The sequence below is a fragment of the Muscardinus avellanarius genome, assembly GCF_963383645.1.
Source record: "Muscardinus avellanarius genome assembly, chromosome: 1".
Classification (NCBI taxonomy): domain Eukaryota; kingdom Metazoa; phylum Chordata; class Mammalia; order Rodentia; family Gliridae; genus Muscardinus; species Muscardinus avellanarius.
In genome coordinates this window covers 97,490,242-97,508,040 of record NC_137786.1, presented here as the reverse complement: position 1 = coordinate 97,508,040, position 17,799 = coordinate 97,490,242, and the positions used below count along the sequence as shown (strand labels likewise).

The window sequence follows — 17,799 nt, the reverse complement described above, 5'->3', positions numbered from 1 at the left end:
GATTTTGGAAACTTGGTTTTGAACACATTCAATGTGTCTCTAAGTACTGTGGGGAGAGTGAGTGTGGCGTGACTGGTTCTGAGGCTTGCTATTAGGATTTGCAGCAGGAGTTTATCTGGAGAAGGATCCGATACTAAACAGCACTTCAACAGTATCTATCTGTGTACATCATTACTGCTCAAATCCTGTCAAGCATGGATGCTCCTTGAGAGCTATTCTGCAGAGACACAATTCAAATGACCAAGTTTTGCCATTTTGCCCTCTTGATTCAGTGGACATAATTCCTACATTCATTTTATATTGGGTCAGCGTACCTAAAAATATATGCAACACTAATAGCTTTGATATGTCTTATAATTTGGATATTATTTTCTGTATGAGAACAGACGGTGACAACATGGCACTCATGTCCACCTTAAGGCCATCTGTCTGTAGAGCAAACCACATGCCGATGTGTGTTGCAGAGAGCTAAGCTGAGACAGCCCAATGCATCTTAGCTCTCAAGGCTCAGACTTACATTCATTGGTCATGTGTGTTCCCTGGGCCCATGGGAGATCTAAGAGTGAGTTTTTACAATGTTGATATTTTAATAAGAGCTCCCTCCCAACTCCTACCATGCTTTTATTACAGTCATATAATTCCTTTTCTAACTCTATCCCTCCCTCCCTACCATCTTAAAGGTGCATCAGAGAGTCTTGGTGAGGGCAAACTACTACCAAGCTCCCATGACTACCCATTTCGGCGCTGGTGCTAACCACAGACTAACACTTCGGAATCAAGACAGGGCAAGGGGCAGCCCCCATTTTAGTGGCACACACATACAAAGTAATCCTGCTTTAAATTAGAAAAGAAATTTTAATGTCACAGAATATTTTCCTATAAAAGACATGTAGCAAAGTAATAATATCAATAAAATAGCTACTACTAAAGCAAAGCTTTCGTCAATAAGCTTCAAGGACTTTGAAGGAGGATGGTGGCTTCATGAGGTGGTAGTCCAAGTTCCCACAGTGTGGGCCCTACTGGACGTAGCTGTACTCAGAGAAGTACTGCATCCGGATCCGATCCGCATGCCGATCACAGACTTCCCACAGTGCTTGCAGTTCAGTCGGGCCTGACAGCAGGGAGAAGCAGTCAGGATGTCCTAGGTATACATCCATCGTGCCCAGCGGGTGCCAGCTGCCACCCCACCGTGACTTACACTTGATGCAGATGACCTTGTGAACACCTTCCAGGCAGTCCACACACACTGCATACAGGTGCATGAGACCCCTTGAAGGTGACAAGGAACATCATACTCGATCTCATCGTGTCTCGAGGGGCTTAAGAACAGAGTTCTGTCCAACAGTGGGAACTGTTCAAAGACAGGGAGTGCCTGGTGGCACAAAGCACAGTTTACAACATTTCTGTGGCTTGCTTGGCACTGAGTGCCGCAAGAATGAACTCCCACGGATCCTCACCCTGGCCCACTTGGGCATCGTCTTCCATATTCACATGGAAAGTGTTCAGCTCATGCCTGGGGATGTGGGTGAGGAGCTCAGAGAGGTCCAGCCACTGCAGGAACTGCACAGGGGTGTCGAAATCTGCCCCCTATGAACAGTAAACCCAGCTGGACTGTAATCAAAGTGGGCATTTCTGAACATGTGGCCCCCAGCCATGGCCTTTTTGTGAGGCTCAAGATGGACGGCATTCTTTAAGCTGAAGTGGGCGGGCGCGAGCAGCCAGTGGGTGGGGATGGTCTGGGGAGCCACCGGTCCATAAAATGCCGAGTGGGGGGGGGGGTCGTGGTTCAGGCCTTTCTGGGGCTTGAGGGCTGCATTTTTTCTCCTCCTCCCCAGCCTCCCCAGGGGGCCTCCCTGTGTTTTTCTCTGATCAGACTTTTTCTCATCCTGCATCTGTTTCTCTGGGTACCAATCTGTATCCTTTTCCAGGTTGCCCTGCCTGCCGCGGAAGGCCAGGTCATAGCCCTCCCTGGTCCACATATTCAGGCTGCACTGCCTCTGGTTCCAGCTGCGGGTCCGGCGGATGCAGGTGCATCCAGGTGCTGCAGGGGCATTGCTGCACACCACCTTCTGGTAGTCGTCCTTCTCCAGGTCCACGGGCCTCCCAAGGCTGCAGATCAAGGGTGTGGCACGAGGAGCTTCTGTGGCAACCCACGCAGCTCTCGGGATTTGCGGAGAATTAAGGCTCCCCTTCCCGTTCCCGGCTTCCCCCGCCGCCGCAGCCCGCGCCCGCCCGGGCTCCATTTTCCCGCTCGTCCTTCCCGGCTGCTGTCGGGGCGCTGGTTTTTGCGGCCGCCTTTGGGGCTCCTGGGTTTGGGCACCTCGCCCGAGAGCGTCCTGCGCCCGGCGTCGGCGAAGGAGGGACCAGCTGGGGAGGGAGGCGCAGCCGCTCCCGGCGCCGTCTAGCCCGGCCCGGCCCGAGCCGGAGGGAAAGTACCCCCCCACCCCCAGCTTGATTTGATTCGGCTGCGCTGACACCCGTATTTCTTATTTATTTATTTTGGAATAGGATCACACTAAATTGCTGGGGCTGGCCTTGACCCTGTGATTTTCCTGTCTCAGTCTCCTAAGCCCTGGGATTTTAAGTATGTGCACCCTGACACCCAGCTTCCACTTTGATTTGAACATAACCTTCTGAAATATGTTCTAAAAACTTTCCCTTCTTCCTAATACTAGGTCATTTAACATGTTCGGATGAAAGAAGAAAGAGACGGGGCAAACACTTTATCATCACTCAGCTGAAAACTCCTTTGACCCTTAGTTTCCACAGGCCACTTCCAGTGACAGGTGAGGTGCTGACAACTGACTCACCAGTATTTTCCCCAGACGTCCCGGAGCAGCCTGAGGTTGCCTTGAATTCTCCTTGCTCAGTGAACATGAATAGAGCACCAGAGATTTGGAGCCTTGTCCCCAAATCACGAGGGCCAAGGCCATCCAGGCCTCCACCTTCCCTGTTCCCTTAACAATCCTCTCTCCACCTTCCCTGTTCCCTTAACAATCACTGCAGGAGCCCCTGCCCTCATGGCCCAGTTAACCAGTGGAGTTGGGGCCTGTGGCAGGGAGGGATTTGGAGTCTGGGGGCGGATGAGAGTCTGGTGCCTGCCTTCATGTTGGAGAAAGCCTAAAATTTAGGCTACTGAATGTTATAAAGACAATTTACAGAAGATAGTAGCAGGGCCAGGCCTGGTCAGAAATGTCACCTTTTAGATTCTTTTCTAAGAGCTATATTGCTGATAATTCTGGAAGCACTGTTTATCATTCCAAGCTTCTCACAGATGGTGAGCCAGGTCCACAAGCCAGAAAAAGGCTGGACTATTTAAGACCACCTTTTCATTCTTTATTACCCATGTGGTTTTATTTAACTGAAATGCTTTAGCCACTGATTAAGTATTTACCAACTTTCTTTATTCAAAATTGTTTTCAGATGTCATATCCCATCCAAAACTCACATAAAACAACTTCTAGTAGATAATACACAGTGTAGGAATTTGGAGCTTTGTAAACCAAAGGGCAGTGTCCACTGCCAAGGTAAGAGAAAACGCTACCTTTCCTTCTGATTGGGTCTTGATTTTATGTCTGGTGGTCAGAGATCTCTTCACCCTGGGTTTCTGCTTGGAGAGACCTTAGGAAGTTGGACAGTTGGAGTTAATGGCAGGCTGCAACGTGACAGGTGTGAGGAAGAAAAAGCCTTGTCATGAAAATGAATCAGAGGAAGTAGGGAAAAGCCCATGTCCTTTGCAGTATTACTGGAGAACTGAGCCAGTGGTGAACAACTGCCCACCTCCGTCTTGGAAAGTACTTTTAATTGACACAGAACTGTTTCTGCCTATAGAAAGGGCACATTTTTATTTGTGTGAAGGATAATATTCAGTTATTGTCACTGTTATTACCATTGCTGGGAAGTCTCAGTGTGACATAGGTGTGTGTCAGGCAGCCAAGGGGAAGACTGTTAGACCTTTGGCATTCCTTCTGTGCTTAGGGAATTCCCCAGCCAGTCTTTGTGTCCTCATTTTGGAACCCAGAAGCTCACTCTTGGCCCTGGCACCGGCAAGAGCCTTGGACCGGTCCAGCTGGAGGCACAATGAGCTGTGAGTGCCATGGAGAAGCAGGGCTGGGTGGAATATGTTCCAGTGAGGTTGGGGCCATGGCGCTCAGCTTTCAGAGGCCTTAGGGACAAAGGTCCCAGCACCCACGGGAGTACTTGTAAAGATCTGGACTTTGTTCTTAGCCACATAGGCTATATAGGATTTAGACAGATTCCTACCATTCTTTAATAAATGTATTTTCTGCTAAAAATAGTCAAGATCGATCCTTAACACCCAGACTGACACACTTCATATTAACAATTTAACTTTTTTTTTTTTTTTGGCATTGGAGATTAAACCCAGGGGCATTCTACCTCTGAGTTATACCTCCAGACTTCCTCCCCCTTTTTAATTTTGAAACGGGGTCTTTCTAAGTTGCCGAAGCTGGCCTTGAACCTGGGATCCTTTTTTTTTCAGCCTCCTAAGTACTAGAATTACAGGCATGTACCACCATGTTTGACACAATCTGAAGCTCACTGAGCTCTTCATACCTGAGAACTGCCCTAGCCCTGCTGGTCCTTTCAAACGACCTAAGGGTCTTACTGATTCATATTCCACACCTTGGAACACCACATTGAAAGCATTTCAGAGGTGAACATTAGATACTACATAGTACCTGCCACGCCTCCTGGGAAGGCTGTGTTTCTTCAACCAATCAAGTAGGGCAATGATCCTCAGAACTTTTTTTTTTTTGTCTCAGGAACTCTTTTCAGTCTTAATAATTAAGGACTCACCAAGTTTTGCTTACATGGATAACATCTATTGATATTTCCTTGAAAGTCTGAGAACAAAAAGAGTCAACCTAGTCTTGGTATAATAATAGTTTTTCATGTCTTGCTGACCATTTGAAAGGGTTTTAGGAAACTACTGTGAACACTACTAAGTTAGGTATTTATTGAACACCTGTTGTGTGCACAACAGTGCAATGAACTCTATAGAACATTTGAGAACTCAGCCAAGGGGGACAGCACAGCAGAGCAATGGGAAGAGGCCATCATGTGCACAGAGGAGGACGCTTCCAGGGCAGGTACAGGGTCTAGAGTTGTGAGACACGTCCTACACCATCTAAATTTACCTGAAGATCCCTGGGCAATGTCATTAATTCAGAAGATTTGCTGCTGAATTAAAAAAATATATATATGTATATATATATGTATATATATAACATATCTATTTTTAAAGATGAATATTTTATTAAAAATAAAATTGGCTACCAAGGATGTAAGGTGTGGCATACTTGTAGGATAATTTATTTCCCAGCAGGAAGTGGAGGTGGTAATTTCCTTCTCTGAGCCCTGATAAAGCATGAAGAGATAAGCTGTTTTGAGATTATGCCTCTTCACAATTTTGTTCATGTAGAATCAAGTGTATTATTTCTGTTTGTTGCTGAAGAAGAAACTTTCCAACCAATACTCCTTGTGCTTTCTGGGAAATCTCAAGCATGTACCACACTGCTTAAGTGAGAATCTTTTCTGCCAAGAGCTGCCCTTCCTACCACTTCCTGGAGGAGCTGCTGGCTCAGCCAAGCCCCTGTGACTCATGGCCTCTTCCCCATTTAGGATGGGGATTCTTCCCCATTCACGACGTGGCATTATTAAACTACGCACTGATTATTATCTCTGCTCCTCCAAAAAGATCCGTGTCAGGGACTCATATCCAAATGGGTGTGTGGTCAGGTCAAGGGATAGCCTGAAGTTTTAGGGAAGGTCCAGTGATTTCAATAGCAAACACATTTGTCACGTTGAGGGGTCACCTTCCAAGGGGAAATAAAATCTGTCCAGCCACATAGGATGCATCTATGTAATAGGATGTTTGTATACATGCATGGTGTGTGTGTGTGTGTGTGTGTGTGTGTGTGTGTGTGTGTGTAAAAAAACTAAAGGAGTAAAAAATAAGAGTAAATATAAAGAGTCCTAAAACTTATACACAGCAACACTCAGAGTAATAGTTGTTAACATTTTATCCTATTTTGTTTAATTTAAAATAAAAATACTGGGAACAATGCAGATGGAGTTCAAGTTTGCTTTGCTGCAGTTCAGGGCCTCTGGCCTCTGCACAGCCCTGGAGCTAACAGGGAGCCTGCCTTGGCCGCAGTCTCTGCGCAGTCTTCGCTGTTCTCTGCACCCTTTGCTTCTGTGCAGGGCGGCATCCTTGACACAGCCTGCTCTGGCTCCCTGCCCCGCCTCCCACATGCCTCCCTCCCTAGACTTGGTGTCAGGGACCTTGACCCGTTTGTGTTCAGATTGCCAGTGTCTTGCCATACTCCACACAGGATTACCTGAACAGCTGAGGAAAGGGAGCCAGAGGGTTGAGAGAATCACAAGGTTCCAAGAGCATCTATTTCTCCAACTGCTCTAACCTCACCAGTGGTTTCACTTCACCTCCTTGTCACCACAGCAACAGAGATACCACTCATCTCTGACCCCTGCCTCCATCTTCCCATGCAGTGTGCCAAGTCAAACACACCAGCCTGGAAAGTGGCCCTCTACAGGGGCCCCATCTGACAAGCTGCAAGGCTGATGTCCAGCCTCCTCTGCTTCCCTAATGGGCCATCTACTCCCAACCAGAGAATGGAGGTGCTCTTTGCTAAGGAAAGGAGGATAGGTTTATTTCCCTTCCTTAATTCTTATGTCTTCATATGCATTGCTTTTCTAATTTATCAGAACCATTGTTAAAATAAGAATGGCAGCTAAACAGCAGGAAGGCACTGTCACATTTTTACATGCAAGTATACATGTGTATTTTGAGAACTTCTGTACACACACACACACACACACACACATACACACACACACACCACTTTGAAACAAAGAAACTCCTAGCACTCATTCTTTTTGCAGAAAAAGGCTGAACTCTTCATCTTTGCTCTAAAAGAACAAGGCAAAAGGCTGAATGAGAACGCAAAAGCTACTTAAATGAGCTAAAATGTAAGCTTCATGGGGAGCAGGGTATTACAAAGAGTATGTTTGACTTTCTAAAGTATTTCAACAGCATCTGACATAGAGTAGGTGCTAAGTGATGAAACATGGAAGGAATAAATTACTGACAGCAGACAGGTAGGCGGCGGGTGGGCCAGCACCTTGCTGGCTGGAGAGCCCTGGGGCTGGGAGCAATCTGTGGTGTGCTAGGCTTCTTCCCACTCACTTGCCGCCCTTGCCCACATGGCTTGCGTATTTACTCCAGGGAGCAGGGTGTGGCCAGGAAGTAGGAAATGGGCCAGAGCTATGGGACAGAGGCCAGGCATGGAGATTGCAGATGAGAAAAAGGAGCCAAAATAAATAAATCATGAAGACTGGAATGTACTCAGCAATAGCAGAAAAAATGAAAATGATAGCAAAACCTGACTTTGAAATATCCATCCCTGGCCCTGGTAGCAAGTGAATGCCATTGCTAAAAATTATGTGCTAGATTTATGCCATTCTTTTTTCAGTGAAATTAAACCTTTTTTTTCTATATCTTTATTGTTGATAAATCTTATTTATTTTTGGTGGTACTGGGGTTCCTGGAAACCCTTCTACCTCCAGGCTACACTCCCAGACCTATTTTATACTTTTAAAATTTGGAAACAGGGTCTCTTAAGCCAGCGAGGCTGGCTTCGAACCTGCACAAACCTTCTGTCTCCACCTCCTAAGCGCAGGGATTACAAGCGTGCGTCACCATGCCCGGCTGATAGATCTTTTTTTTTTTTTTTTTTGGTGGTACTGGGGTTCCTGGAAGCCCTTGTACCTCCGGGCTACACTCCCAGACCTATTTTTACATTTTTATTTGGAAACAGGGTCTCCTAAGCCAGCGCGCGGGGCTGGCTTCGAACCTGCGCGATCCTCCTGTTTCTGCCTCCCAAGCGCGGGGATTACAAGCGTGCGCCACCAAGCCCGGCATGATAGATCATTTTTAACAAATAGAGATGAATGCTTTTTAGAGACATTTAATATATGCAGTTGGAATTAGATATTAGTATATTTAGAACTGGAAATTCAGCATCTGCTTCAGAGATACTGAAAAAACTCCCAAGAATTCTTTATGTAACTAAACTTCATCATAAGCTCCCAGGCCATTGAATTGGGGGGGGGGGTGCAAATTCAAACTATCTTTCACATTAGCTTATGCTGTTGGATAAATAGTGCAAGTTCATGTTCAGATTCCCTTCTGTGGCTGGTTATTTCCTTAGAGTGGTTCAATCATTCACCTAAGACATGCATGATGGGAAAGCCTTCTGTGCTGCCTGATCTCCTTCTTGGTCCTCCCCACTCCCAAAGCCACAGTCCCTCTCAGCCCGTGCCCTGGACTTTCTGCCCGCAGCAGTCAGCACACCCCACCATGGGGCCACAGCCCACCTGCCACAGTGCCTCCACAGCCCTCCTGATGGTACTCTTCTCCCAGCTCCTTCTCTTGTTCACCTCATGGACATGGAACTTCCAGAGCTCCCCAGGGCCACCGTGACACACAGAACTGTCACAGTTTTCTGTGTAAATGTTGCCAGCCATCCCTTGACAGTGGCAACCTTGTGTTAGGACAAAACTCTGCTCCTTCAGAGGAGTTGACACTAAACTCCACAACTCTGAGGTCCCACCTAATGTGTCTTAGTGGTCTCTCAAACTAGCTGTCTTTCCCCTTGACCCCATTTGGTTCTGGGGAGAAGGAGGTGCGTTGGGGACATCAGGACTGACAGGTCTCACTTCTAGTCCTTTTATTTGCTGTCCTTCCTTCAGTTTTCTTCCCAGAACAAATCCCTTGTAACCTTCTTTTTCCCTTCTCCAGTTCTTAGAAATTAGGCACATTCCAATCACCAAAGGGTGTTAAAACACACTGTTGGATGTACAGGGTTATCTCAGTAGGTCTGGAGTTGGGATAGAGAATTCCATTTCTAACAAGTTCAGAGGTGATGCCAATGCCACTGACTCGAGGACCACACTCTGGGAAGCACTCACCCATTCTGTGAGCCTCTCTGCCATCAATGCTCCTTTACTAAGCAATTAGCTTTACAGAGTAGCCTTCATGGCTACTCTGAACCATTCTGAAAACAGTTGCTTGGGAATTTGAGGATCTCAAAACTATTATTAGTAGAAAACAAGACATTCTGTAAAGCATAAAAAATTTAATGACCAAAAATATTTAAGGAGTCAAGGCAGACATGCTTCTCCCTTTTCCTTTATATGTATGTCACTTTGGGTAACTTGAGGCAACCGCTTTCTTGGAAGGAGACTAGAGATGTGTGTGTGTGTGTGTGTGTGTGTGTGTGTGTGTGTGTGTGTGTTGAATTGTTGGGTTGTAACATCAAATACTACGCCTATGCTCACATTAAGAAATGGGGCTTTTTAAGAGATGGTAGCTTTCTAACATCTAACGTATAACCCTCACTTTAGCATAATAGGGTTATAAAAGGTGAAGGCAGGAAGTGGGAGGGGAAATGTCTTCTTTCTCGCTTGCCCCTGGAACATGGTGAGAAGACCAAAAGAAAGAAGGATCCTGCTTGTTATGGAGAGAAAGGGAAGAAAGATAACGGAGTATCTGGGAGGGATTTGAGTCCCCAGCACCCAATCTTAGACTCCAGAAAAAGGCTGCCCTCCAGGGGGTTGCTGGCTGCCTCAAAAGAGATGAGGCATTATGAAAAAAAAAAAAAAAAGATAAAAGCAGAACTAAGAATACTTTTCTGCTGGCGTGGTGGTGCACACTTGTAATCCCAGTACTTGTGAGGCTGAGACAGGAGGATCACAGGTTTGAAGACAGCCTCAACAACATAGTGAGACTTTTAGCAGCCTTGTAAAATCCTGTTTCCAAACAAACAAATAAATAGAAAAAAATGAAAAATATTTATTTCAAGAGTACTTGCTTCTCAGTGTTTCATTCAGCACCTGGAACTTCTGGCACTTGTAACCAAGCAGTATATAAAAAAGGCATAACCCTGCATATAGATTATATCAATATGCTGGAAAATCTAGATAAAACTTGTGATTTATAAGGAAAATATAATTTACCAATGTTGTCTCGAGAAGAAAATTCAAGCAGAACAAATTAAATAGAAAATATCATGATGTAACAGACTCTAGGCAAGACTTTCTTGGATTTAGGCAAGCTCTGTTTTTTAATCAAGAAAAAAGAAAATCTAAGAAACAGGTAAGTGCAATTATATATTACTTAGAAATAATTTTGTCCCAGGAATGAAATATGATTAAATGAGAAATATTTAATTAAAATCCATTAAATTGCACTAAAGATCTTGATGCTTCAATATAAACTGAAAAAAATCACTTGATAAAACATAGTATGACTAATAAGAAAAAGTCTCAGCTACTGTAGAAGATGGAATTCTCTTGGATTTTCTAGGTAAGAATCACACTGGCAATGTTTTAAAAAAAATCTGCAGTATTATAATAGATTAACATAAAAATCAAATTGCTTTTATCACAATAGCATTAATCATTTTCAAAACTTATTGGAAAAAGAGATTTCACTACATCAAAAATAAAATCCCCAGAAATAAATATGTCCAAAAAATGGATACTAAAAATCCTGTGAAACTGAGAAAAGCTTGTCCACAGGTAATCTTATTTAAAATGAAGATAAATAGGGTTCTTAAAAGAGAAATACTCAATGTTATGCTTTTCTCCAAATCAATCCTATAAATTTGGTGCAATCCAAACCAGAACTTCAAGATATACTTCCGAGGGAACTAAGATATTTTGGAAAACCATCAGACAGGCTCTACCCCACCAAATCTAAAAACATACCAAACTACAAAGTGAGTCATTTATTAGACATAGCAAGGAGTTCAATTAAAAGACTTAGCATATAATGAACCATTCCAAATCAGAGACAAAGAACTAAATTCACAATAAAAGGTTCTGAGCATACCACTGGATACATGCAGGTCTGTGTTCCTCCTTCACAGAAGTTGAGGCATTAACCACTGACATGTACCCACACACAGGAAAATACATGTAACATGACAGGAGCCCATGTGAGTACTGACACATGACTTAGAAAACAGGATTTGCTTTATGTCTTGGAATAAGATGTGAAGCTTACTTATATTAAAATATAAACAATCTATTAAATGGAAACAGAATTAAACACAGGAAGCTGAGAGGAAGCAGTCAACAGATATACGGATTAATATCTAAGTTGCATGAAAAATGTAAAAAATCCATGAGATAAAAAGAAATCGTTCAATTATAAAGTGAACAGAAGAAAAAGACAATTGAATGGTCTAAAATAAATACATGAAAAGATGCCCATCCTTACCAGTGGAAAACTTCTGAATTAAAACATTTTGCTCACTGGAGCAAATTATAAATAGAAATAAAAATTAGAGCCAATATCAAGTGTCCTTCATTATTATATGGTTATACTGATATTCTTTGGTGAGGGAGAACTATACATTGGCACAGTCATTTTTGAAGCCAATTAGAAATATCTCTGCAAATTAAAAATATTTATCCAATTGCAGGTTTAAGTTCAACCTCAGCAATATAGCAAGAATCTCAGCAACTTGTTAATTAATTAATTAATTTATTTATCTTTTTTTGTGTGTGGTACTAGGGGTGGAACCCAGGGGGCTTTTCTACCTCTGGGCTATACTCCCAGACCTATTTTATACTTTATTTGGAAACAGGGTTTCACTAAATTGCTGAGAGCCTCACTAAGTAGCTGAGGCTGGGTTTGAACCTGTGCGATCCTCCTGTCTCAGCCTCCCAAGCGCAGGAATTACAGTGGTGCACCAACACGCCCGGCTAAGACCCTGTTTTAAAACAAAAAGTAAAATACAGCTGGGGGTGTAGCTTGGAGGTAGAAGGATCATGGGATGAATCCCTAGTACCACAAAGGAAAAAAAAGAAAAAAAAAAAAAAGAAAAAAGTTTATCTACTGGCTCAGCAATTCAAATCCTAAGAATATACTACAGAGAAATCTTCTTGTGCACATAAAGACTCATATAAGATGATGTTTACTTCAGCATCATTTGTAATGGGGGGGGGGCTACATATCTATTATAGACAAAATAAATTGTAAGGCATGATACAAAAATAAAAAGATGTCTGAATATACTAAAATAAAAAATAGAAAAAGTTTCATAATGATATACAAATCTTTATGCAAAAAACTTTTAAACTATACATTTTATGTCCTATGACTATATATACTGAAATTGAGTAGGTTATCAAAAGATTTGTCTGATATTTTAAAAATGTGGTCATTTATTATGTATATAATTTAAATTAAAAATAGAGCAGTATATTTTAAGAAAAATACGCAGACCAGTATATTTTCAGGAAAAAATACTTATATAAAATTATACTTTGCATTTCTTTCTCCCGCAATCCCTTGGCGGCAAAGGCACAGAAAGGTTTGGAAGGTTACCTGCCAAATAATGAAGTAAAAATGCCACCAATAAAAAAAAAATCTCTATGCTCATCTGAAAATAAAAAAAATTTAGTTCATGATCTGTAAAAGGAATGCAATTTTAGTTCATAGCTATTTTCATTTCTTTTTGTTATTTACATTCTTTACAAGGTGCATGATCATATATAGGAGTTTTGCCTTATCTTTAGACTATTATATTGGAAATGGGGAAATAAAGTTTTTAAAGTCATAACTTTAGTCATTACTAACTTTCAGTCATCAGCCTCTTTAATAAGTTGATATGCTTTAAAAAAATTGATTATAAAGCCAGTTCGACTTATTTCATTAGTTTACTATTTCTAAACTGTTAAATAAAAGCACCTTAATATTGGCTAGATGATATCCTTTTAAGGACTGGTCTTTTCTGGAGTCTATAAAACTCATAATATTAGACAAGAACACTACTGGTGCTCAAAATCCAGCCAGCTGAGTTTCAGGAATGACACTAATTTTGAGTGTATAAACTAAAAGTAGTTTTTAGAATACTGTGCTTTTAAGAAAAATTGCTTATTTTTAATTCATGAATTGACGAAGTACTGAACCATAAAAAAAAATGAGAAAAGAGAAAACTGACAGATCATGAGTTTTACATGGTTGAGAGAGAAAAGTGCAGGCAGCCGTTTCTCCCCAAATAAGTCATCACTGAAGAAGAAAAGCCTTTGAAGGACAACCTTCAATGGAATTTGGAATGTCCATTTCCTACACTAGGTTATCTGTTCAAACTTTTTCCTCCAGCAAATTTACCTTGGGCAAGTGCCTGTCACATTTTAACCTCCCTCCTTCCAGAATGCCATAATTGAGAATGCTCTAGGCCTGGCTAGAAAGTCAGACCTATCCCTTGTGGGCTAACACTAGAAGATGTCTGATGCCTTCCAGTAGTAAGAGTCAATGATCCATGTCTTTATCAAAGGCCACCTGGCAAGGAAACACTCCTTTGGCCTTCACAATAGCATTTTATAATTGTATTCTATTTTATCTAACATATTCAACATAATACAGTGATTACAATAACCATACAGTAACTCTTATATGTAACATACTCAAGAATAGGAGCTGGTAAAAACAAATCAAATAATCATATAAATATCTAATATGAACAGATTCAAAATGTCACTTGAGTAGATTCTTTAGGCCTTTAAAATAATGCAGGAGAAATTTTATTTCAAGAAAGTATTTAGCATTCAAGTAGAGGTATTACTGACTAGTCAAGTAGTGCTAAAACTTCATTTCACATTGAATCCATTTAATACATGTCCTTGAGTTCTTTCATTATAAAAGTTTATCTTTTATAACAAAGCACTCTTGATATAATTTAAAATACACATGCTTTGATTAAAGAGTGATTGTAAATGAGTCCAGTTTTCTTCCACCTGTGATGACAATTTTGTCATTTCTTCTAGGAGTACTGGTTCTGAAGGAAGCATTTTAAGGTGTAACTGAAAAAAAAAATGTGAAGGTTAATTATTTAAGTAAACCAAAATTGTACCTGCTTTGAATTAATATTTGCTATCAAGGAACCCAAAAAAGATACTATCTAAAAATCTTTGTTTCTTAAATGTTGGTTTATTACTTTCTTTCATTCCCCTCTCCTCCATCAAAGTCCTTTTTTTTTTTTAACTCATGACCTCCTTTACAGTATCATCACTCCCTTACCAGAACTAAGTGGTCATCACTCTTCATCAAATAAAGTTCTAAAATGAGGTCCTAGTTCTAACAATAACTAACCTTCGGATATGTGGGAAAAGATACAGAGACTATGTGTGGTACTTTTTTTATAATTCTACATGCCAATATTTAAATCTCTAACTTTAAAAAAAATCCGACACAAAAAAACATCTTAGTTATTATTGGGATAAGATGAAGAATCATCTTACTACTGAGAGTTAGTATCATCTATCTCCTTCAACTATGAAAGCAAACCTTCAAAACATGAGTTCTCTACTATGTTAATCATAAAAACATTGTAGTGTCAAATCATGTGAAACTCCTTTAAATGTGCTAGCAGTGAATATTTTTATTTCAGCAGTAGAAAAAAAATTTGACCTTCTCTTCATTATCATAGAAAAACATAAAATATAACTACTTTTAAAAGTTAATAGTTCAGTGCACTGGATCAAATGGATGGTACAAGTAAAATCAAAGGTATAATCAAAACTGTGCTGAGTTAATAAAAACAATAAAAAAAACTACCAATCTGCATGGTCCAATGTGGTACTCACCAGTGATGTGCCTATTTTGAACTTTAACTAAAATTCTATAAAGTTAAAAATTCAGTTTAAGTCATCTTAGATACATTTCAAGTATTCAACAGCAACACATGGCAAATGGCTGTCAATACAGGACAGTATAGCATTCCCACCTTTGCAGAAAGATCTATTAACATTGCTAATGAGGAAGGATGGTGGAAAATACTCTTTCTTACATTCAACTCACCTTCAGAAACAATGCAAGATATGCCTGGGCTAATTCAAAATCACGCTTTCTGTCCAACATCATCCCAACCATTCTCAAGAAACTCTGCATGACATCTATAGACCCACCACAGTCAGGGGACAAGTTTCGTAGCTCTGTGTCAATTCCCGATGGGCCGAGCTCTTTCAGAAGGCTCAGAGCAGCTTCATCTGAATTAAATTTTTAAAAGAATTCAGTTTTACCCTTAAGAAACTGTACTTTTCCTTTCTATCCTAAACAAGATATATTTAAATGGTACCAGATATTCTGTATTAACTTTTCATAAGTCACACAATGCATCCCAAAACAAATGAAAATCAGTAAAATGACAAGAGCAACACAATAAAAAGTTATAAACACACTAAGTATTTTTTCATTTTCAGTTATTTAAGCCAATTTTCTGCTATTAAAGGAAATCTAATGCCTTGTCACACTTTGTGTGTGACACAAATAATGTCACACCCATTAATTAATGAGAATAAAACCCAGCATAAAAAGGCTACCAAGGATGCCGGGCATGGTGGCGCACGCTTGTGATCCCGGTTCTTGGACAGCCTCAGCTACCTAGTGAGGCCCTCTGCAACTCAGTGAGACCCGGTTTCAAAATAAAGAATAAAAAATAGGGCAGGGGTTGTAGCTTGGAGGTTGAATGCCCCTGGGTTCCACCCCCAGACCGCAAAAAAAAAAAAAAAAAGAAATACTAATATAGAAAGATAAAAAAGGAAAGACTCCAAGCCTTATTCTTATCTACCTCAAACCTACTTCTTTCTAGTAGCAAATACTGTTACCTCTTATGTATCTTACAAAAACAACACATTAGAGCCATTTTTATGTGAGTCACTTGATAATTATAATGGCAATGACTATGCTTTTAGCTTTTTGAAACAGAATACCACTAATGACAAAAATCTAATTAATTTTACTTTCTGTCCCTTCATATATATATTATAAATTATAGTGATTTTTTTTGTCCCCCAATAAACACAAGTCATTTACGAGGGCCCATCAGTACCATTTTTTACTTTTGTCCACATGAACTCAAGTAATATTGGTATGAAAACAAAAGCACCTGGATCATAAAACAACACAGTAAATCAATTTTTTTAGGAGAGTGACTATAATTTTTAAATCTTTTTATAGTTACTATTGTTCATTAGTACTAGCTATAGACTGTAACCTTCAAATTGTAAAAATATTAACACACTTAAATCAATTAAAAATTTATTTTCTGCAGGATAATTTGAATATATTTGAAATTACCTAAGACAAGTCTGCTGTATTAATAATTGCATTACAAATCAAATTTATAGATTAAAAACAAAAGGCTTACAAATTACCTACAACAAAACTTTTATATTTAGTGATAAAGGACAGACTTATTATAAATATTGTCAATAAATATATCCATTTCCAAATTGCAATTAAACTAAATTACTACAGAAAACCTAATTTTATCATATAGAAAGTACAGAAAGCTTTCCATAGATTTTTTTTTTTTTTTGGTGGGTCTGGAGATGGAACCCAGAGGCATTTGACCTCCAAGCTACACCCCTGCCCAATTTTTTACTCTTTATTTTGAAACAGGGTCTTATTCAGTTACAAAGGGCCTCACTAAATAGCTGAGGCTGCCTGCGAACCACGATTTCCCGGTCTCAGCCTCCCTAATGCTGGGATTACAAGCATGCGCCACCACGCCCAGCCATAGATTTTTATAATAATAATTTTAATGCCACTCATTTAAAAATTTAAAAGTGAGAATCAGTTCAGATGAGAACTAAAATTTCAATCATTTGTTTTTACTATATTCTTTTAGCTACTAAGAAATTTGGTATTTCCTGCAACTTTTCCTCATATAAGGTAAAATAAGACAAAGGTACTTAAAATAATTTATAATTTAACTTACACTTATTACTTATTAGTCCTTCTTCAAGTTTCAGGCAGAAATCTGATTTTTGAGCCAAAATTCCAAGATTTACCACTTTAGACTTAAAAACAAATACACATTACTCAAAGAACATTAATATCACCAAAATTATACAGTTTATAGTTAAAACCTATTATTAATTTATTCTACATTTGTAAAACTAGATCTTGATAAAGACTATATAAAACATAGGAACATATCCCCAAATACTTAGGATGTTCCAATTTGGCTCTTACCTGCTGAGGATCATTATTTTGTTCAGGTACAACATATCTGGGCACAAGACCAGGAACTGTTGGAATAAAAAACGGTGCTGATTTGGGTACTTTGGGTGGTTCCTTTGGCTTATTCTTTTTCTGATTAAGAGAAAATGAGAAAAAAATTAGTAATTATCCTGCCAACAGTTAATATTTAATTTCAAATCAATTCATAAATACAGAAAAGCAAAAAGGAATGGAACTTGTTCAGATTAAAATGTCAAAATACCATTGCTATTCTTAACCCAGGCTTCCAATGCAGACTTATAAGCAAAATGTCCAGATCCAGGAGCTCTAAGACACAGAGCTCATCTTCCTAACCTGAACTTCTTTGGTACCTCTTAAACAAAATGGATACAAAACAAAATTTACATAATGCTTAATATAAAAGCCTTCTCAAGTCATTTATCTCTAAAAGAATATGTCCAGCTAGAAGCTGACTCATCCATTAAAAAAAAATTTGGTGAATTTTTTTTTGCATGACCCCAATTCTTTTATTTTGCTGAATTTTCATTTTTCCTACTTTAGATCTTTGTGCATTTAAAAAGCAAGAAAACATTCCTGGTTCATAAAAACATTTCAACTGTTTGTAAAATTCGACTAGAATTCCCACTGATCGAATTTAGTTTCAGTGAATTAACTTCTATATATCATCTCAGGAGTATTTGATGAAAGACTGTCTAGTA

The 17,799-nt window shown here is 39.9% G+C and overlaps 1 protein-coding gene and 1 pseudogene across 2 annotated transcripts in view; both read right to left on the bottom strand.

Annotated features, from left to right (window-relative positions):
• Window positions 1-941: 941 nt before the first annotated feature.
• Window positions 942-6,233, bottom strand: LOC308272801 (headcase protein homolog; annotated as a pseudogene). The gene is made up of 3 exons: window positions 6,168-6,233; window positions 4,030-4,236; window positions 942-2,401 (listed from the first exon to the last, which is right to left on the bottom strand). The product of its transcript is annotated as a headcase protein homolog (transcript).
• A 7,534-nt stretch (window positions 6,234-13,767) lies between these two features.
• The window catches only part of WDR36 (WD repeat domain 36), a gene marked incomplete at both ends in the record, with an annotated part of 31,649 nt that continues 27,617 nt past the window's right edge, over window positions 13,768-17,799 (bottom strand). The window contains 4 exons of the mRNA XM_080714068.1: window positions 13,768-13,917; window positions 14,915-15,102; window positions 16,836-16,917; window positions 17,093-17,212. Of these exons, the coding sequence (XP_080570194.1) occupies window positions 13,768-13,917; window positions 14,915-15,102; window positions 16,836-16,917; window positions 17,093-17,212 (540 nt within the window). The remainder of the gene's footprint in view (window positions 13,918-14,914; window positions 15,103-16,835; window positions 16,918-17,092; window positions 17,213-17,799) is intronic.